This window comes from Muntiacus reevesi, chromosome 13 (genome assembly GCF_963930625.1).
Source record: "Muntiacus reevesi chromosome 13, mMunRee1.1, whole genome shotgun sequence".
NCBI classification, from domain to species: domain Eukaryota; kingdom Metazoa; phylum Chordata; class Mammalia; order Artiodactyla; family Cervidae; genus Muntiacus; species Muntiacus reevesi.
This window is the reverse complement of record NC_089261.1, coordinates 61,776,397-61,799,865: the sequence shown is the minus strand read 5'-3', so window position 1 is coordinate 61,799,865 and position 23,469 is coordinate 61,776,397. Positions and strand designations below refer to the sequence as shown.

General features: G+C 39.6%; 1 protein-coding gene across 1 annotated transcript in view; it reads left to right on the top strand.

Moving 5' to 3' along the window:
• The window catches only part of IQCM (IQ motif containing M), a 405,589-nt gene extending 384,482 nt beyond the window's left edge, over positions 1-21,107 (top strand). Inside the window, exons 13-14 of the mRNA XM_065903803.1 lie at positions 16,928-17,018; positions 20,975-21,107. Coding sequence (XP_065759875.1) covers positions 16,928-17,018; positions 20,975-21,107 — 224 coding nt within the window. The remainder of the gene's footprint in view (positions 1-16,927; positions 17,019-20,974) is intronic.
• Positions 21,108-23,469: the final 2,362 nt, after the last annotated feature.

Sequence of the window (23,469 nt, the reverse complement as noted above, 5' to 3'; positions counted from 1 at the left end):
AACTGGAGTTTCCTACATTGCAGGTGGATTCCTTACCAGCTGAGCTACGAGGGAAGCCCATATTAGTGGCTATTGAAAAGATGTCTAGATATTACTTTTAAATAATTTCTATGAAGCTATATTTGGGGCATTTTCTTTTTTAAAATTTATTTTGTTATTTTTTAATTTTTGTTTTATAATGGACTATAGTTGGGCTTCCCTGATTGGTCAGATGGTAAAGAATCTGCCTGCAATGCAGGAGACCTGGGTTCCATCCCTGGGATGGAAGGATCCCCTGGCAGAGGGCATGGCAAACCACTCTAATATTCCTGCCTGGAAAGTTTCATGGATAGAGGAGCCTGGTATGCTACTGTCCATGGGGTTGCAAAGAGTCGGACACGACTAAGTGACTAAACACATAGTTGATTTACAATGTCGTGTTGTCTTCAGGGTTACAGCAAAGTGATTCAGTTATTTATATATATATATATATATATATATATATACACACACACACACACACACACACACACACACACACACATATCTATTCTTTTCCAAATTCTTTCCCCCTCTAGGTTATTACAGAATATTGAACAAATCTTTGTGGGTTATCTGTTTTATAGCATAGTGTGTATGTGGGCATTTTTCTTATGGTGAGTAAAAGTTAGAATTCTTTATTATTACCTTAGATTATGTCAGAAATGGGATCACATGAACCCCTGAATTATATCTGGGTAAACTGTGGGATCTATAATCTAGAATTTTAAAACCAAATTGCTATACTCAGCATTAAAATTACTCTGTAGGGGACTTTCCTGGTGGCAAAATGGATCAGAATTTACCTGCCAAGGCAAGGGACACAGGTTCGATCCCTGGTCCAGGCAGATTCCACATGCTGTGGAGCAACTAAGCCTGTGAACTACAACTAGTGAGGCCCATGCGCTTTAGAGCCCACACGCCACAACGCCTGAGCCCATATGCTGCAAACATGGAAGCCTGTGTGCCTAGAGCCTGTGTTCTGCAGCCAGAAGTCACCACAGTGAGAAGCCTATACACAGCAACAAGGATTGACCTTGCTTGCTGCACCATGAGAAAATCTGCACAAGGAATGAAGACCCAGTGCAGCCAAAAATAAATGGATACAATTCTAAAACATAAAATTACTTTGCAATTGAGCCAAGAGTACATTTCACTTTTTTTGGTCAAAGGATGCTGTAAAGGAGAAAGACATCCAGGAAACTGAACTTGTGATAATTACAATTGTGTTTAGGATGACCTACTTAAGACACGAAATGCCAGAAAGAAAACACACCTATTCAGCATCACTTAAATTTACCATAATAAGGAAGCCTAAAGAAGTTCTTTTTAAAGTTTTCAACTGGATATGAGTTTTACCCAAGCCTCGATGGAGACCTAATTGTTGAAAGGCTTAAAATTCTTCTGTTCAGAGAATGTTCATGTCAGACAAACGTGGACTTCTGAGAATGTGAGAAAGTACCCAGTGCTGTGGAACTTGCACAGCAAGATAATATTTTTCTTGATTCAGAATAATTATAATAATTAAAATATACTTGAGAAATTCATAAGAAGCATCAAATAGAGAAAAAGGACTTGGTCATGATGAGGACGTGCCACTCAGTCTCTAGGGATGGGTGTCTTTGGAAGCATGAAATGCTAACATGACCTAGACTGCTTAGAACTTGGGTTTTTCTATGAATTCAGCTCCACAAACATGTTTCTGGGGTGGATCACTTGAATTTATCTGTTCAGTTCCTGTGCGTCTTTAAGGAAAATGCTGGCTATTCAGCTTGAAAATTAACTTCCATGAATTGTCAGTAATAGTAGAATGAATCTTGCAGACTCAGGAACAATTTGTGTTTACGTAAGGAGTTTTGCATGGTAAAGATGTACTGACTAACCTTGACTTCATCACAAAATTGGAAGCCCATCTGAGTTCTTGCTAGTGACACCAGTCTGATGCCACAGTGATAACACAGTCTGTAAAGGTAAGAGGCAATGTTACATACTTCTCAAATGATGAAGTTGGAGAAGGGGATACCCCTGGAAACAAAAACTGTGTAGGCTTCAGCACACTGGAGACGGGTTCCCACCAAATAAGGTCCTTATTGATGGAGATAAATGGGTTTTTCTTATCTGTATCTAGCCTAGACTTGGTCTTACACTGGAATTATTATTTGCTTCCAGTGTGACAAAGTCATTGTTACTGTTAGAAGTTTCCCAGGTGCAGGAAAAGTGCCTGCCTGAGCATTTTGGGTCTCCCGCATTGCAGGCAGACGCTTTACGGTCTGAACCACACTGAGGGCCTTTTGGTACTAGGAAGTGGCCCCATATTTAGTTTGATGTGACAGGGAGTGCCATCTAGTGGTAAAGTATGACTGTGAGGGTGCTTACCCTATGAACATCCTGCTCTAAGCCTTTCCACGAACGTGGATCCGGAATGGAAAGGGATTAAATACCTCAATAAATATGCTTGCTGAGAAATTGTCAATGCCTAGATTCAAGAACCGTGAAGGAAACTAGTGGAATCCCCAGCCTGAGTCTTTCAATATTTCCAGAGTTTTGTTCATAATAGAAGGGAGAGGTGAGCCGGCAGGAAGTTTAGGCTGCATGCAGAGATCTCTAGAGTACACCAGAGAGCGGTACCTATCTGATCGATCAAAGAAGATTGAACAAAATGAAGAATTTCTATTCCTCAGAATTTAACCCGGGGTATGTGTGTGGGCAGGGGAGCTACCGTTGTGTGTTGAAAACCAATCAGAATGGAGGAAAATTATACATTTCATGATCTTTACATCAGAATGTAGACACATCTATGGTAAATAGAGAATATTTAGAAAAGGTTAGAGGAAACACTTTGCTAATCCATGAGAGGAGGTCACTTGCTTGTCTGAAAGTGGCATTCATATAGCAAGCATACTGCTTAAAAATATATATATATATATATATATATATATACCCAATAAATAAATAAATATATACTAAGGCAGATGATGACAAACTAATCTCTATCTCAGTGAAGGATGACCAACCCCCCCCCCAAAAAAAAAGAGAGAGAGAAAATGGCAATGATAACAGCTATAATTTATCAAGAAGTTATGGTGCATTCAAATCTAAATCAAGTACTTTATAGGTATTTTCTCATTAAATTCCTATACTAATCCTTTTAGGTAGGTACTCTTATTATCTTCATTTTTCAGTTAAAGGAAAGCAAACTCATCTTTCCTAAGAACACAGAAATGCTAAGTTAGTAGTGCCAGTAGCTGAATTCTGTTCTTTCTGATTTCCCAAATTGCCTTGTGCCAAAAATGTTGTGTCAGTTGCTCAGTCATGTCCAACTCTTTGTGTCCCCCACGGACTGTAGCCCACCAAGCTCTTCTGTCCGTGGAATTATCCTCAGCAAGGATACTGGGATGGGTAGCCATTCCCTTCTCTAGGGGATCTTCCTGACCCAGGTATTGAACCCAGTCTCCTGCATTGCAGGCTGATTCTTTACCATCTGAGCCCCCAGGGAAAGAAAATCGTCATAGATCTAGATATCATATTAAAAAGCAGAGACATCACTTTGCCAACAAAGGTCTGTATAGTTGAAGCTATGTTTTTTTTCAGAAGTTGTGTATGTATGTGAGAGTTGGACCATAAAGAAGGCTGAGTGCTAAAGAATAATGTTTTCAAATTGTGGCGCTGGAGATGACTCTGGAGAGTCCCTTGGACAGCAAGGACTGTCAATCCTAAAAGAAATCAACCCTGAATATTCATTGGAAGGACTAACACTAAGGCTGAAACTCTAATACTTTGACCACTTGGTGCAAAGAACTGACTCACTGGAAGAGACCCTGATGCTGGGAAAGATTGATGGCAGAAGGAGAAGCGGATAACAGAGGATGAGATGGTTGGATATCATCACCGACTCAATGGACGTGAATTTGAGCAAACTCCAAGAGATACTGAAGACTGGGAAGCCTGTTGTGCTGCGGTCCATGGGGTTTCAAAGAGTTAGAACTTAGCAACTGAACAACAAATGTATCACAGGAATGCTTATCACTTCCTGGTGAGATATAGACCATCCTGCTTTGAAAAGTCTGCCCTTATCTAAATCCCATTAAGTTTGATTGGATTTCAGTTAGAGCTCAATAGATTATATAACACAAATGTTTTGAGCCTTTTTTTCCAGTGGGCACATATATTGAAACATTTTAACTTTCTTGTGTTTGTTTTTCCTCAGAGGACAATCAGCAGTGAGTCTTCACTCTGGTGTTGTACTAAGAGTAGACTAAAATTAATAATGATGTACATGTTTATTTCTAAGTAGATTTTTATAGTAATACCATGCCACTTTCATTTTATGACAAGGAGATGGAAAACAAAGGAAGGTCAAGGAATATGCTAAGTTACGGAGAACACTTGGGATAAAATGCATTTGTATACATGTTTTCCCTAGGATTCAAAATGTGTTTTTTTTTAGATGGACCTCCTTCTTGTGTTCATATCATATATTTATTTGGAATATTAGGATCTACATCAGTTCAGAGGAATTTCTTACTTATATGTTTTATATAGATTCTAAAGTCTTCTGCTTATATTACCTTGTCTTTTTCTATCACCCCCTTAAAGAAATACAATGATGAATTTCCATTTGAAAACTCTAAAATTGCTCTTGCGTTTTCACCTATAATGTCTTTGTTCAAAGCCTCACTGCTAAACCACTGGTCAGAAAATGAAAGCCAGGTCATCGAAGCAATCCTGGCCATTTTTATATAAACCTGGCTGAAGGGCTCTTACCGAGAGTGGATATCTTGTAATGGGGTCTGAATGATCCAAAAAAGTTTCAGACAAGGTGGAAGAGGTTGGTGTTCTTTGCCATTTTGACGTGCACTTGGTCATGAGTACAGAGTACTTGAAGACAAGTGAGTTGTTCTAGCTGTCTATTAAACATTCTGTTCCAAAAAGAAGGATGATACCATATTAAGAATTAAGAATTTTATTTCCATAGTTTATTAAATCAGCACTTTTAGGGAGAAAAATCATATGATATCAATAGATAAAAAAAGAGTCAATTGAGAAAACTGAACAAGCATCTAAATAAATAAATAGATGTGTAAGTAAGCAGGTAACTATGTGCTCAGTTCTGTCCAACTATTTGCAGCCCCATGGTCTGTAGCCTGCCAGGCTTCCCTGTCCATGGAATTTTCCAGGCAAGAATACTGGAGCGGGGTGCCATCTCCTACTCCAGGGGATCATTCTGACCCATGGATTGAAACTGCATCTCTTGCATCTCCTGCATTGGCAAGTAGATTCTTTACCACTACCACCACCTGGGAAACTCTAGTAATTAAGTAACTAAATAAATGAGCGAATAAATAAATCTGAGAGGAAATCTAGAAAACTACATATTTAAAGTAGAAGCAGGCAAGATAGTACTCAAAAAGAAAATATGGAGGAAAAATAACCTGTTAGATATAAAAATTGCTAAGTCACTTCAGTCCCTCTTCCAGGGGATCTTCCCCACCCAGGAATCAAACCGGCTCCCGTGGCTCCTGCGTTGCAGGTGGATTCTTTACCACTGGGCCATCAGGGAAGTCCCGTCTATAAACTACCATGTGTGAAATAGATAGCCAGTGGGAAGCGACTGTATAGTCAGGGAGCTCAGCTCTACGGTGAGCTCTGTGAAGGCCCGGAGGGGAGGGATGGGGGTGTGAGAGGGATGCTTAATTGGGAGAGGATATATGTATGTTAATTAACTTGATTGTGATAAGCATTTCACAATACATATGTATAACGAGAAAATAATTTATGGGTTGAAATTTTTTAAACAACTATGGTTTCCAATGAGTTGTTATCAAATGTTCTGCAGTCCATATGTGGATCAAGAATTTCTTATAGCCCGATAAAACATGTCATTGATATGAGTCTTACTTACATATAATAGTAGTAATGATAGCATTAGGTATTGATACAAAGAGAAAGTAAGATAATATAAGTAAAGCACTCAGCACATTTCCTGGCAAAGAATAAATGTACATGAAAATGACATCTGTTATCCTTGTTCTTATTATTCTTTTTTAAATGCTGAAATTACACATTTTTTGAAAGAATTTCACAGAGGTGAAGTGCCTTTCTCATCACATCATATCAGCAGGAACATATTGTCAATATGACTTATCTGCAGTGATAGTATCCTTAATCACCTGGCCAAGGTATTGTTTGTCAGGTTTCTCTACTCACTATTTATGGAAATAGGGAGATATATATAGCAGTCTATTTATTGAAAGCATGTAACTAAGTGTAACTGACTGGGGGAAGGTGTGGGGAGGTTTGGAGGAATAAAACTTTTTGCCTGCAGATGGGAGTTTCTACATAAATTGTTAAGAATTACTAGACATTTTCATCAATATTTACTTATGGATATTTATTTCCTAATCCGAGTTAGAATCTAAAACTATATTATTCTGTTGTTATTGTTCAAATTGTTCCAACATTAGACATGGGGAGTGTTTTCAAGCTGGCTTCTCAGTTTTTTTAATGCTTCCTTAGGCCACACACGGAGAAGGCAATGGCACCCCACTCCAGTACTCTTGCCTGGAAAATCCCATGGACGGAGGAGCCTGGTGGGTTGCAGTCCATGGGGTCTCAAAGAGTCAGACATGACTGAGTGACTTCACTTTCACTTTTCACTTTTATGCATTGGAGAAGGAAATGGCAACCCACTCCAGTGTTCTTGCCTGGAGAATCCCAGGGATGGGGTTGCACAGAGTCGGACACGACTGAAGTGACTTAGCAGTAGCAGTAGCAGCAGTAGGCCACACAAGATTCTGCAGACTCATCTTGTGTTACCTGCCCTAGACCTGGAACCAACCATTTTTCCAGGAGTCTTGGTTCCCTTTATTGGGGAATAATCTTTAGAAACCAAAATCTGGGCCCTGGGTGTGCTCATGGCTACGGAGGTGTCACTGTTTCCAGGCTCTCTCAGTGGACAGTTCTAGGAAACACACATACGAATGCAAACCCCTGTTTGTACACAGAGTTATAATCATGTCTGTATCTCTCCTTCTGTGTCAGTCCATCTGCATTTTGTCTTTAGCCTCCAGAAATCTGGTCTAAGCATTGTTTTCCAAAGTTACTTAGGTAAGCTCCTTCCCCTCCCCCCACCCCTTTCAGGGAGTTGACATGACTTTTGGCGAAACCTGTATTTCCTGATTGCACAGTATGCAGAGTCAAGTCCTTCACCTGGAAAATATTTCCCTGCTAAATATTTCCCAGACTGATTAAAAATCAGTCTGATTAAAATTAAAAATATTTCCCAGACTGATTTCTTTCATGTCAATGTTCTGTAAGCTCTTTTTCTATCTTTTGTGTTTTTATGCTATTCATTGTTTATATTATGCCATTTAATTTTATCATTTATTCTTACTTTGTGTCAGGAGCCCATTTATAACAAGCCTGCTCTCTCATTTCCTTTCATCTTGAGAGACAGGCTCAATGTGATCTTTCCTCCTTGCTGGCCACTTGTGGTGTGAATCACACCACCCGGACCTCAGGCACCATACACTGGCCCCAGGTATTCATATCTGCCACAGCCTCAGCAGTGAAGTTCATGTATTCTGTTTGCTCCCTATCCTGACCTCAGGCATCCTTCAGTCAGACAGCCTGCTCAGCATCCCCGTGTCCCCTTGGGATGCTCCAGATCTCAGCAGCCTCTTCACAGCACGTCAGGCTGCAGAGCCATCACCTGGGCACCGCCCACCACCCCTGCTCTGGCGCCATACTGGCCCCATGATGTTTCCTGAGTGATTTGCTGCCCCCTTCAAAAAACCCTTTATTCCCAGACTTCTCCATCACCTATTCATGCTTTCTACCATTGAGATTTCTCATTTTCTCTTTCCCTAGGGCAAGATACAAGAGTGTAGGGTGTCTGGCCCTTTCTCAAGAGTTCATGGATATTTCCTCTTTCATTCCCCCACCAGTCTGTTAGTTCGGGTCTCTAAGTTGGAAAGCATTCTCATGTAATCACACATTTTTCATTACCATATGGCTCCATGTGCCAAGTTTTTCAGATTCCAGTTTCTTGAATGCCCCAAATGCTGCACATTCTGAGCAAAGCCATACTCTTCCAAGTAGAAGTCCTCCATTAGAAAATATTGCTATTGCTCAAAACCTCCTTCTTGAAATACAGTGGTGTTTTTTTGTTCTGGGATTTTTCTGCGTAAGGGTAATACAAATCTGGAATGTCACAAAATTATACACCTCATTTTAAATGGCTATGTTTATTAAATAGCTATATGTTTTCCATTTCTCTTTACAGATAACTAATGAGAGAGCTGATTACTTAAAAACTCAAGAATAGAATATTTATTAGCTTTTATAATTTTTTCACTATTTCAAGATTGACACTCATCAGAAATGAGGTGATTATTTTTAGTCACTCTCAAGGAAGCCATTGGTGTGTGCACGTGTGCTAGGCCTCTCAGCCGTGTCTGACTCTTTGCAACCCTATGGACTGTCCCTGCCAGGCTCCTCTGTCCAACTTGGATATTTCAAAACAACATCCAAGTACATATACACATGTATGTGGTTGACCTTAGGCATCCTTCAGTCAGACGACCAGATATATGTGAATATATGACATACACATATATGTATATGTAGATACATACATGAGGAGGGCATGACAACCCACTCCAGTATTCCTGCCTGGAGAATCCCATGGACAGAGGAGCCTGGCGGGCTACAGTCCATAGGGTCGCAAAGAGTCAGACACGGCTGAAGCGACTTAGCACGCAGCATGCATGCAGGTACATATATAGTCCCGAGACAGTAGCCTGTAGAGTTTTCTACCTATGGTGAGGCAGTTCCCGGCCTCTCTGAAAGCAGCCCCCATGACTGAAGCTATTTCTAGCAGCTCTCCTGAGACACCTCGCTTGTGCTCCTCTCTGGGCTGCAGCGTGGGCTCCTCTCCTGCCCTGCCCCTGCCCCTGCAGAGCCACGTGCTGCTGACTCTGAAGTTCAGGAGGCCTGGCGGAGGTGTCCTGCTGCCGCCGAGGCCACCAGCGCCTGTCCAGGCCCTGCTGTGCTGGTCCCACGGGGGCCTAAGCCAACCTGCTGAAGAGAAAAGCCCCAGTCCCCTCAATCTCAGAGCACCGGTGTCCTGTACTCCCAGTACTCTGAGAACGTGGTGTAGGAAGCAACAGCTCTCATTTGGGTCTTCCTTTCATGAGGCTATAAACCAGACTCTCCATGGGGTGATGGGAGGGTGAGGAAGAAGGGAGTTGAGGACACAAGGCAAAATCTTCTCAGCAAGAGGCAGCTCAGAGGATGTAAAACCACCCATCATCCCTGCCACGGCCACTGTCTTATTGGACCAAGATGAAAATATTCAGCTCACTCTTCTCATATTAAGAATTTTTCCCCAAGAAGATATCTTGATTTCTCATTGCAGAGATGCCTAGAGAATTTATTCTGCCAATCTTCTTAGATATATTTCTGTTTGAAATTCTAAGATGCACAAAATCTAGGTTCAAATTTGGATCTCTGTGATATGCAAGTATCAAATATAACTATGTCCTTAATTGTTTCTCATCCAGGACTATGTTTTTTAACTTTTGTTTTATATAGAAGCATGGTTGATCACCCTGGAGAAAGAAATGGCAACCCACTCCAGCGTTCTTGCCTAGAGAATCTCATGAACAGGAGAGCCTGTGGCTACAGTCCATAGGGTTGAAACACACATACACATAATTGATTAACAGTATTGTGATAGTTTCAGGTGTACAACAGAGTGATTCAATTGCACATGTAGATGTACATATGGTTCTTCAAATTCATTGCCCGTTTAGGTTGTTACATAATATTGAGAGGAGTTCCTGTGCTATAACTTGTCAGTTATCCATGTTAAGACATAGAGAATGGGCTTGTAGACAAAGTAAGGGGAAGGGGAGGGTGAGATAAATTGCGAGAGCAGCACTGAAATATATACACTACCACGTGTAACATAGAAAGCTGGTGGGAAGCCTCTGTATAGCCCAGGGAGCTTGGCCCAGGGTTCTGTGATGCCCTACAGGAGTGAGATGGGGAGGGGAAGGAAAGCTCCAGATGGAGGAGATGTATGTATGTGTGTAGCTGGTTCACTTCATTGTACAGCAGAAACACAACATCATAAAGCAATTATACTCCCAGACTGTATTTTTGCTTTATATTGACTATGATAATTTTCTGGTGGGCAGGGCCATTATAGTATGTTAGGTAGATACTTTGATTTTTTAAACTAAAGGTCTATGAGTAGCTTAATAACTGCAATTTTTTTGTTTTCTTTCTGGATTAGGAAATGAAAGCCCAGAAAGGGCTCAGCTCATGCCTTTTACACCACCTCCTAACACTTAGTATGAACCCAAACAAATAGGACTAAATAGATCCTCAGTGTCCTAAATGTGTGTTTTATTTTCTAACACAATTTATGTTTGTTTTCTTTCCAAGTTGCTCTACAAACTTTCATTCTGAAACACTCACAAAAGTAGCCAATAATGTAGAATAATACATAACCTTGACTGGGTCAGAGAAATGGCATGAAAAATCATAAAACAGACTTGTGAACATAAAAACATAGAGGTGGCTTAAAAGAAAACAGAGGGCAAAAGCTTACTTTGAGCCTTTGGGGAAAATCTAGTTTATGTTTTCTGAAAAGACAGCCTATTAAATGAGTGTTAAGCATGTTGTCTGTTTTTATTGGATTATTTTCTCAAATTGAAGTCATTTATTCAAATTATTGAATATCAGCAAGGATCTAACTTCTGATTACTTATTCATTATTTAGAATGAAAGTGACTTTTACCCTATATTCCAATCTACTGCTGCTGCTAAGTCTCGTCGGTCATGTCTGACTCAGTGCGACCCCATAGACGGCAGCCCACCAGGCTCCTCTGTCCCTGGGATTCTCCAGGCAAGAACACTGGAGTGGGTTGCCATTTCCTTCTCCAGTGCATGCATGCATGCTAAGCCACTTCAGTCGTGTCCGACTCTGTGCGGCCCTATGGACAGCAGCTCACCAGGCTCCTCTATCCACAGGATTCTCCAGGCAAGAATACTCGAGTGGGTTGCCATTTCCTTCTCCATATTCCAATCTAGAAACTTGACAATGTCTAATATTGTTATTTATATAAATAATATATTCTGTTGAAAATATAGATAAACAAAAAGACTAAAGCTAAATTATAATTCCATCCACTGTAAATATTTTGGTATTTAATACCGTACATGGTTTCCTCTGAGTATAACTTAAAAAAAATTTTTAAAAACCCAGAAACCTGGGATCTACAGGATATTGCTTTGTAACCTGCTTTTCTATTTAAAATGAATTATAGCATATAGGGGTAGAAGGAAATGGCAACCCACTCCAGTGTTCTTGTCTGGAGAATCCCAGGGACGGGGGAGCCTGGTGGGCTGCTGTCTATGGGGTCACACAGGGTCAGACATGACTGAAGCGACTTAGCAGCAGCAGCAGCAGCATGACATGTTATTTTTCTTGGACAAGATTGATCAGCATTTTTATTGAGGACCAAGTTTAAGTGTTAATAAAAGAGATTTCCAGAAGGTATAAAGAAATTACAAATGTTTCTGAAATGGGTTCTTGTCCTGCAATAGGTGAACATTTCTGTAGAAGACTTCACAAAGCCAAAAAAAGAAACAGGATGGCCTAATTACTGAGCGCCTCCTGTGAGCCAGGTGTTTTCCTTCCGGCATCTCACTTATTCTCACTATTATCCTATAGAGTAGATACAGTTACATATCTGTTTTGTATACAAGGGAATCCAGACCCAGAGAGTTGACTCATTGGCTTGAAGGTTCTATGACATAGTTTAAAGGTCTTGGTTGAAGTTGTTTTCATCTAGAGACATTTTTTCATTTGTCCTTGGGACCCAGCAAACTCTAAATTTATTTAAGGTATTTTGGACCACACAGGTGACATGAACTGAGGCACGGCAGCTTTGAGGCTCTGCTCCATCTTCCCTGCCTCATGAGAAAGAGAAAGTTTCCTTGCTCCTCTTCTTTGAAATTTTCTCTTCTCTTTTCTTCCTTTCTCTCTCTCTCTCTCTCCCTCTCTCTCTCTCTCTCTCTCTCTCTCTCTCTCTCTCTCTCTCTCTCTCACCATCTCTCTCTCTTTGTTTTTTGGTATTATCATATGATGGTGTAACCCTCTGGGCCCATGCCTGCCACTGTGGTCTCCTGCTGGGCTCCCCATTTTGAGTGAACTGTATGCTTTGCCTCTTGATGCTTTTCCCCTCACAAAGCTGAAGCTCAGACATCCAGTTCAGTTCATTCACTCAGTCGTGTCTGACTTTTTGCTACCCCATGGACTGTAGCACACCAGGCTTCCCTGTACTTCACCAACTCCCAGAGATTGCTCAAATTCATGTCCGTCGAATTGGTGATGCCATCCAACCATCTCATTCTCTGTCCCCTTCTCCTCCTTCTTTCTATCTTTCCCAGCATCAGGGTCTTTTCCAATGAGTCAGTTCTTCACATCAGGTAGCCAAAGTATTGGAGTTTCAGCTTCAGCATCAGTCCTTCCAATGAATGTTCAGGACTGATCTCCTTTAGGATCGACTGGTTGGATCTCCTTGCAGTTCAAGGGACTCTCAAGAGTCTGCTCCAACACCACAGTTCAAAAGCATCAATTCTTTGGTACTCAGCTTTCTTTACCTCTTTTTTAAATTTCCTTTTCAGACATCCAGGGCTCAGCAGAAAACCTCAGAATAACACCAAAAGTAAACTGGCTTTAGCGCTTTGACAATATCCACTGTGGGTGCTTGCTAAGTTGTTTCAGTCCTGTCCAACTCTTCACGACCCTGTCAACTGTAGCCCACCAGGCTCCTCTGTCCGTGAAATTCTCCAGGCCAGAATACTGGTGAAGATTGTCATGTCCTCCTCCACGGGATCTTCCTGACCCAGGGATCAAACCCAAGTCTCTTACGTCTACCAGCATTGGCAGGTTCTTTAGCTAGGCTTACTAGCACCACCTAGGAAGCCCCAAATATCCACTAAGGTTACTCATTTTACTTTTTTTTTTTTGGTCTTTATTTTCTTCCTTATCTGCCAATTCAGCAATACAGCTTAAAACATATTTAATATTTTATTCAAGATTTGAGTATTTTTAATCAAAATGATTGTTTTCTGAATCTGTCTTACCATATAAGAAAAATGAAGGTCAAGAATATTTACTTTGAATGATTAAAAATATATCATGTATACTTATATTTTTATCCTCCCTAATATGAATGATCCTTTATTTAATTGAAATATTTATGAAATAACAAATTATGCAATTTAGGATTCTGCTCCCAGTCCCGTTTCAGGTCACCAACTAAGATTCTGGTAGGCAATTTCAATGTGTGGGATTTTTTGCCCCCACGTCAACAAGCAATTCTCTGCCACCAGCTGGGAGTCCTACAGTCTTATTCAGTTCTGATAGAGTCTACCTGGAGAGAGTGTCAACTCCCAGTCAGATCCCCTAGGCTCAGGGCTCCATCCCAGGAGACAGTCTCCCATTTTAGATGCCAATCAACAGTAGGTCATCAGGACTTCACTGGTGCTAATGCAAGGGGGCTGGATTCTATCCCTGGGCAAGGTGTTAAATCCCACGTGCCACACCTGAGTCTGCATCCTGCAACTAAAGATCACATGTGCAGCAGTGAAGATCTTGCATGCTGCAACTCATACCCGGAGCAGCCAAATTAAGGAATATTCTTTAAAAAGTAGTAGATCATCAAGGTACCCACAACTTGTGCTCAACTTGGTTACAAACCAGGGATTCTCAGGACCCCCTCCTCGGGTTTTATTAATTTGCTAAAGCAACTGACAGAGCTCAGGGAAGCACTTCCTCACGTTTACTAGTTTACTGAAGGGTGGGATAACAGATCCCAAAGAACAGCCAGTGGGCGCGAGCAGGAGGGTGAGACCTGGGAGAGTCCCAGACTTCTGTCGCTGTGGCATCACCCCCCCAGTCTGAGGATGCTGTCATCACCTGGAAGTTCTCTGAACCCCACACTATTGGGATTTTTACAGAGGCTTTATCACATAGGCATGAAAGTGTTAGTTGCTCAGTCTTGTGGGACACTTTGCGACCCCCGAGGACTGTAGCTCGTCAGGCTCCTCTGTCCATGCATTCTGCAGGCGAGAATGCTGGAGTGGATGCCATTCCCTTCTCCAGGGGATCTTCCTGACCCAGGGATTGAACCCAGGTCTCCTGCATTGCAGGCAGATTCTTTACCCTGTGAGCCAGGGGAAGAACATCACATAGGCGTGACGACCGTTAATTCCTTTCCAGCCCTTGTGTCTCCTGGAGAAGTGTTGGTGGGGGGACTAAACGTCCTAAGCTTCTAATCATGGCTGGTGACCAGTGGTCATCCAGGAGCCCACCCAGTCACCTCGTTAGAACCAAAGGTGCTCCCAACACTGCTATCACTGAGGAAATTGTGTTTTAGGAGCTTTGTGCCAGGAACTGGGGGCAGAGACCATCGATACACATTTTTTCTTATCTCATGCAATTGTTAGGGGAATTTCTTTATAAAGCCTACCTATATTACAATTTCAGTATAAATAATAACTCAGCAACTATATTTTGAATACTTATGAATTGTCAGACACATTTTTAACTAATAGGCTTTATGTGTTTGAGGGATTTTAGGTTTCTGGAACCATTAGCGGAAAGTACAGTGTTCCCTTCTTCTCTCACTTGCAACTCCCTCCTCCTGGTCCCTGTTATTAGCACCTTGCATTAGTGTGGTATATTTGTTATAACTGATGAGTCGATATTAATATATTATTGTTGCAAATATATCTCTTTTCTAAAGAAAGATTATTGGAGTGTAGTTGCTTTACAATGTTGTTTTAGCTCAGCAGTGAAGAATCTGCCTGCAGGCAGGAGCTGCAGGAGCCCTGAGTTCGATCTCTGGGTCAGGAAGATCTGGTGGAGGAGGGCATGGCCACCCACTTCAGTATTCTGGTCTGGAGAATTCCGTGGACAGAGGAGCCTGGCGGGCTACGGTCTACAGGGTTGCCCAGAGTCGGGCATGGCTGAAGAGACTCAGCACACGCAGCACACACATCCCGCTCCTCTTTTTGGGTTTCCTCCCCACTTTGGTCCCACAGAGAAGTGAGGAGAGTTCCCTGAGCTACAGCTTTGGTTCCCATTGGTTATCTATTTTATACATAGTATCAGTAGTGTATACCTGGCAATCCCAATCTCCCAATTCATCCCACGCCCCCTTCCCCCTTGGTATCCATATCTTTGTTCTCTAGGTCTGTGTCTCTAGTTCTACTTTGTAAATAAGATTGTCTATACCAATATTTTCATATTCCATACATATGCACTAATATACGTATTTGTTTTTCTCTTTCTGACTTCATTCTGTTATACATGTATCTCTTGATATGTTTTTGAATCCTTTTAGAAATCAAACAAGATGTATATTATTCCTATTTAAAAAAAACGAAGCTAAGATTGAGTATTAAATTTTGATTCACTCACAAATGTATAAGAATAAGAGCTTCGACCATTATATTTACTTTCTCTTCTATTTTACCTGCTTTGAGTAATCCTGTATTTCAGCTATTTTCTGCTTATTGAAATGTATGCTTGGTATTGCATATTATTAAAAAATTTCCATAGGAAGTCATTGTATTTTGAGATCTCATCTTTAGAACTAACACACTTATCTTGTATAATTACTATATTATACCATGCTTAATCTCTCAGTTGTATCTGACTCTTTGTGACCCTGGGGACTGTAGCCCGCCAGGCTCCTCTGTCCATGGGGTTCTCCAGGCAAGAAAACGGGAGTGGGTTTGCTGTACCCTTCTCCAGGGAATCTTTCCAACTCAGGGACTGAACCCAGGTCTCCCACATTGCAGGTGGATTCTTTACCTTCTGAGCCATCAGAGAAGCCCAACTACTATTTTAGAACACCAGTTGGTGATGACCTTTTCCTATGATCACACCTGCAATGAAAATTGCTATTACTAATTGTTTTATGAATACTCCATAGTCTAATTTAGTTTTGTTATTATAAGCCTTGCTCTTTATCTAATGGCAATATAGATAAACATGAAAACAACATCGTCATTTGTTTTCTTTTAGTAATGAGGAGTGCTCTTCTCATAACTTTAAATATTCTTTTGGGTAGTTGTTTAAGTTTTCATTTAAGAACAACAATAGTTCTTACAGGGCAAAGTAGACTACCATGTCTGTAAATTAGTCCTGTGGGTAATGGTGTCTATGGTAAATCTATGGCTTTATTTGTTTTTCTGTAAGAAATCTCTGAGTGCACTGGGTCTTTGTTGCAGTGTTCAGGGCTCTCTAATTCAGGTGTGAGGGCTCAGTAGGTGCAGTGTGTGGGTTTAGTTGCCCCACGTCATGTGAAATCTTAAGTTTTCTGACTAGGGATGGAACCCGTGTCCCTGCATTGGGAGGTAGATTCTTAACTACTGGACCACCAAGGAAGTCCCTTTGATTTCTTATTTGAACTCATTTCATTCATAAAGATGAATCAAGTACAAGCCATCTCTACACAGCATGCTTTATATTGATTTGAATGTCAGTATCAGAACTGATTTCACTGTAAAGCAGAAGTTTTCAGTGTTGTTGTTCTTATGGTCAAACATATGTTGCATCTAACTTACTTCATGTATGCTGTGCATTGGTGGAGTCCAGATTCTGCTATCCTTCCTCTCAACTCTTTGGTTGATGGTAATTCTTGCTGGATCTCATGTTAGATATATAATGTAATGAATGCACCTGAAGGAAACATGCCAAAGTCAGATCTGTTTTAGCACCACCATAACTGATTTCCCATAACATTTGATGATTTCAAAAGCATGATACATTCCATTATATAACTTAAAATTCATTAATGTAATTATATATTTTGTCCAACAGTAAGCGGGCATCCAGTACTCAAAAGAGCTAACATCCGAATTGTTGGAAAGCTGGTGGCCACATCTATAAGAGAAAGGAAAATGAGACAACGGTATTCGTGAGAAGGAAGATAGTGTTTTCAAAACAATTTTGTTACCTTAAGAGTTGACCCTATCTCCCCAAAGACATAGATTAGCATTGGCCATGGATTAATTCTGTATCAACTGGAAAAAAGGACAAGCATCTCTGACCATCCAAAGAAGAAATTCAACAAGATGGTCTATAATTACTAAATGTCTTCAGATGAACCATTCACTGGATCTTTTTTTTATAAATAACATGTTTGATCATAATGGAGTTGAAATCACATAGTATCAAGTATTCCTTTCATTGGACTCAAATTTGGTTTGTTCCAGTACCAATAAATGCTGTAAAAAAGTTAAAATTCTTATTTTCAAACATGCGTTTCCATTTTTGGAAATGATTTCTCAAAGTGTGTTTTAAAATATATTATTTTATTATTAGTGTAGTTATCGTATTATGTTTCCCCTATCTTATTGCTCACTTGAAAGTGAAAAACTGAGAGTTAATATCTAGTATTCCTGAGTTACCTGCCTTAACTTGGAAAAGACCTGAAGCACAGTGGCTAACACCAGTCCCTTAAGAATCTTGAATTTAAATTTATCAATCTGTCCATCATCCATCCGTCTGTCCATCATTCCTTCCCTCATCCCTCTGTTTCTCCTTTCATCTGTGAATGAGATTGGAGAAAGAAGAGAGGGCATGAACCCAGAGGGAGCATCACCCATGCACAGCACGGTGGCTTGGTGTGAATAAAGAGGCAGGCACTATGTGGCAGGCATTCCACTTTCTCACTCCTTACCCTAATCTGTTACCTCTGTAGTAGACACTTAGGTTTGTTTTAAAAAAAACCTCAGACTGCTTCATGCAATGGAGTTTGCTGTAAGCAAGGAAATAACTAGAATGAAGTCTTTAGAAAAGCTAATTACAAGAATCATGTAAAGTCAGGGCCCCACTAAAACCAGAACCAAGAGGGACTAAAACACACGCTGATACTCTAATTAGAAAATGGTAACAGTGAAACATCTGATGGGGGGAGAATGATTGCTGGAGCTAAAACAGAGAGGTTAGCTTATCTGTGAAATTAAATGATCTGTATTATCCCTGCTAATAATTGAGAAAGCTTCATTCTAAAGAGAAACATTTTACTTCAATACTAAAAAATAGCTGGAAAATATACAGTTAAATAATCACACGAGTTGAGTCCCAGCATGGTAACAGATCATCAGCTTGCTCCTTTTTATAGCATTATTAAGGTAAAAATTGGCTAGATTTTTGCCTACAGTATTCCAAAAAATTGAGAGCAAAAGCGTAGAATATAATGAAAGGCACTTACAAACTAAAACATAAGATATCCTAATGAGTGCTCTGTAATGAATGCCACTATTTCAAATGACATATTTATAGGAGAAAAAATTAATATAAAAACAATATCACAACTACCTATTAACATAAAATAAGCTATGATGATGACAATTGGGAGCAAGATGCCAAAGAAATTTATTTTTCCTTTAAAAAAGTATTATTGTTCTTGTCTCATGTTTTCTGCATTTGACTCTTCTTGAGTTTTAGCAAACTGAAGTAGGGCTCCTAAATGCCCTGCAGAGGTGTGATCCTATATGAAGTTCATTGACATGTCAGTCCAGAGTTTAGAAGACAGTATAAGGTCAGTGAAAAGGAGCCTTCACTTTTCAATAGTCAATTTCTATATAAAAATTGGCATTTGGCACTCATCAAAGAACAAGAAATATAGGATATGCTCTAAATGTCCACTGTGTTTTTGAGCCAACTACCTGATGGAAGTCATCACTTATATGTAAATGAACTGTCAATGGCTTGCCACTGTTGGCGATTACTGGACTGTGAAGGGTATGTCTTAATAAGAACTGAAGCTCTTCACAGACTTTGATTTACTGGAAATAAAATAGAAAAGTCCTCTGAGACTACAAAGGACACTTGTTTCAGATAAAACGTCTAGACAGTAGCAATATATTTAGGGCTTTTATTATAGCAAAACTGCAAATTAGAATGGAGTGGTGAGAAAGTTCCTGTGACCCAGCTGAGTTCTAAAACACTGTGTCTGACTAGAGTAATACAATCTTTAAAATAGCTAAGCCAAATTAAATAAAAGTGCATTAAGTAAAAAGAAAGCAGAAACAACAGAAGGTCAAGATTTAGGTTTCTTACATCTCTTAAATGATCTTCGTCTTATGTCTTACATTTTCTTATAAATATATATTTTTCTAAATAAATGCAGCTATCAGAATAGTTGAAAGCCAAACTTCCATGACCCTGAAACATGGACTACTTTTCAGAAAATTCAGATTTAAGGGAATTATTCCTTATTGATTCATTCCTTTTCTCAGCTTCCATTCTAGAACACACAATTGAAATACTGAATTCTGTGTAACTTTTTATTAATGTTGTTAATAACAAAGATATATTAAATTTGCAAAATGCTTTAGAATTTACAGTATACTTTCACACAAAAGTGAATTTTGGAATGTATGCACACGCGTGCATGCTCAGTCGTGTCTGACTCTGCGACTCCATGGACTATATATAGCCCATGAGGTTCCTCTGCCCATGGGATTCTCCAGGCAAGAATACTGGGTTGCCATTTGCTTCTCCAGGGGATCTTCCTGACCTAGGGATTGAACCAGAGTCTCCTGCTTAGCAGGCAAATTCTGTACCACTGAGCCGCCAGAGAAGCCCATATTATGTTGAGAGAAGAATATAATTCTGGGTAGGTTAATAACTTTGAAAAACAATCCTCCTAATCCCATTAGCTTAAAATAATAACTTTTTTGCTCACTTCATAATTCAACATAAGCCAGCAGGTACTGCCCCATGCATTCTTTTAAACATTCAGGTTTTTTCCATCTTAATAGCTTTGACATTTTTTAGGGCTTCACCTGCAATCTTCACAGCCAGGCAGCAGATAAAAAAGAGAGTGTGGAGAAAGCATATCCTCTTCTTAACTACTTCAATCTGAGCTTGGAACATATTACCTATCTCTTTTGGAGAGAATTTGTTACCTGGTTCCATCTAAACACAATGGGACTAGGAAATGCAGTTTAGTTTTATCAAAAAAGATAATATGCCATTTTGGGACATGGGAGTAAATTGCATTCCTCATTATTTTAGGGAAGAAGAAAAATTTCAAATGCTTTCACTTGAATGGTCATCATTCTAGTTTAAAATATTATAAGGATTCTGGAGTAAGATGGCAGCTTTGGAAGATCTTGAGCTCACCTTCTCCAATAGCTCTGTAATTCCAGCTAAATATAGAGCAGCCATCTCTGAGAATGATCTGAAACATAGTAGAAAAGATTTCCCACATCTAAAGATATAAAGAGGTGGCTGCAATGATATGGGCATGAGGGGTATAGACATGGTCTACTTGGGACCAGACCCTTAGCATGATGACCTACTGCTGGCAGGATAACATAACCGAGGAGTTCCTCTCCAGGGAACACGGCGGGGGTCTAAGCCCCACATGAGGTTCCTCATCGCAGGATCCTGCACCAGGAGACAAGCCTTTAAAAGCCAGGCTTTGAAAGTCAACAGGGCTTAGGCTCAGGAGAGCAGAGTGTTAGTCGCTCATTGTGTTTGACTCTTTGCAACTCCTTGGACTGTAGCCTGCCAGGCTTTTCTGTCCTTGGGATTTCCCGGGCAAGAATACAGGAGTGAGGGCTTTAGGAAACCAAGACTCTACTCTTAAAGGTTGCACACGAAACCTCACTTACTCCAAGAGCCAGTGCAGAGGCAGTAGTTTGAAAGGTGCCTGGATCAGACTCACTCATGGTCTTGGAGAGCCCCCTGCAGAGGCAGGAAGTAGCTGGGCCTCCACCCGGGGACCAAAAAGCTAGTGGTAGTCGGCCAACAGCATCCCAACAGTTAAAAGCGGAAAGCATTTCCTCTAAGGTCAGGAACAGGACGAGGATGCCATTCTGCCCACGCATTTATTGATGTTTTTTCATATAGTATTGGAAGTCCTAGCCACACAGATAAAGAGATAAAAGGCATCCACGTTGGAAAGGAAGATGTAAACCTGTCACCATTTGCAGATGACATGATACTACTACATATAGAAAATCATAAAGATGTCCCTCAATGAATTCAGTAAAGTTGCAGGGTACAAAATTAATTACAGAAATCCGGTGCTTTTTTACACACTATTAATATACAATCAGAAGGCAAAATTAAGAAAACAATCCCATTTACAATTACATCAAAAGGAATAAAAAACCAAGGAATAACTGAGGCAGTGAAAGACCTGTTCTCTGAAAACTATAAGATCTTAATGAAGTAAAATTTCAGATAATACAAATAAATAGAAATACATGCTGTGCTTAGGAACTAGAAAACTTCAAAATGTTAAAATGTCTATACTACAAAAGGAGATCTACAGCTTCAATGCAATCCTGTCAAAGCACCAATGATATTTTTCACATAACTAAAACAAAGAAATCTAAAATTTGTATGTGCTTAGTCGTTCACTCATGTCTGGCTCTTTTGTGACCCCATGGACCATAGCGGACCAGGCTCCTCTGTCCATGGGATTCTCCAGGCAAGAGTACTGGAATGGATTGCCATTCTCTTCTTCAGAGTATCTTCCTGATCCAGGGATTGAATCCGTGTCTCTTGCATCTCCTGCATTGGCAGGCATATTCTTTACCCCTGCGCCACCTAGGAACCACAAAAAACTTGAAGTGCCAAAGAATCTTGAGAAAGAAGAACAAAGAGGACTGAAACATTTTTCTGAGGAAGATAGTCAGATGACCATGAAAATCACTCAGTATCGCAAATTATCAGGGAAATGCAAATTGAAACCACAATGAAATATCAAGTCACACCCATCGGAATGGCTATTGTCAAAAGACAATGTTTTATTATCAAAATAGCAAGAATTGGTGAGGATGTAGAGAAAAAGGAACCCTTGTACACCACTGATGGGAATGTAAATTGGTGTAGCCACTATGAAAAACAGTATGGAGTTTCCTCAAAAAATTAAAAATACAACTACTATATGTCTCTACAATTCCACATCTAGGTATGTATCCAAAGAAGTGAAAACACTAATTTAAAAATATATATATGCACCCCTATAAGTATTGTGGCATTATTCACAATAACCAAAACACAGAAGCAACCTAAATTTCCACCGATAGGTGAATAGATAAAGTAATATTTCATATTACTCAGGCAGAAAAAGAATGAAATCTTGCCTTTTGCAATGACATGAAGAAATTGAGAGGATGTTATGAAAAGTAAAGTAAGTCAGAGAAAGGCAAATGCCATATGACTTCACTTATATGTGGGATCTAAAACCCAAAACAAATGAATAACAACAATAAGCCCCAAACAGAAACAGACTCATAGATACGGAGAACAGACTGCTGGTTGCTAGAGGGGAGGGAAGTAGAGGACAAATGGTAAAAGGGATTAAGAGATAATAGAAACTTCCAGTCATAAAATGAATCAGTCATGGGGCTGTAGTGTACAGCACAGAGAATATAGTCAACAAAACTGCAACAACTTTGTAATGTGACAGATGGTTACTAGACTCACTGTGGTGCTTATTTCATAAAGTATATAAATGTCAAAACATTCTGTGATACGCTCAAAACTAATATCATATTGTAGGTCAAATGTATACTTCAATAGAAAAATACCAGCAAAAATAATTTATTATAAAAGTTTTCAAATAATCCAGGTTTTTTTTTTTTCATTTTCTAGCATTTTGATGCTAATCTGTTGTACAGTTCATCAATAATCTTGAAACATCTCACATTAATTTAAAGGGAAACCATTTTTCTATGTCTTACATGTATGCTTTTCTTTCTAGAAATTGAAGAAATTTGCGTTTTATTTTTGTTTTAATTTTGTTATTCAAATAAATATCATGTCAAGTAAATAATCTTCAGTAATACGTTGATAAGAATCATTCTTTTTATATTTAAAAATAAACACCTATTTCCAATTGGAAGCAGTCTATGAAAAATGAATGCTTGCAGAGCACTGGAGGAATGGTTTTCTATATAAATAATCAAGAAAAGAAAGGATAATAAAATGATAGTAAAGCAAGACTGACTCACCATCTCAGAAGTAATTCTTTTTATTTCAATAGCAAGAATATTGAGGGGTGAAAAAGCCTTTTTTTTAAGCAACTAAGGGAAAAGGGAAAGAAAACTGGAAGAAACAAAATTCTAAATTTGCTGAAAGTTTTGAGCACATGTGCTAACTTGGGTACGTTCATTTCAAGACTGCACTTTCTTTCTGGAATAAATGCTTAAAACATTCAAGTTTGGGATTGTTAAACAAATTCTACTTTGAACTTCTATTTGTGTTATTTTTAAAAGTCTCTTTACGTTTGACTAGTTTTCCACATTGTAAAACCTACATTTACAATTTAACCAGAATAATAACAATGCAAATTTTCAGCCTCCCCCAAACAAAATTTTGGTTAGGAAATGAGT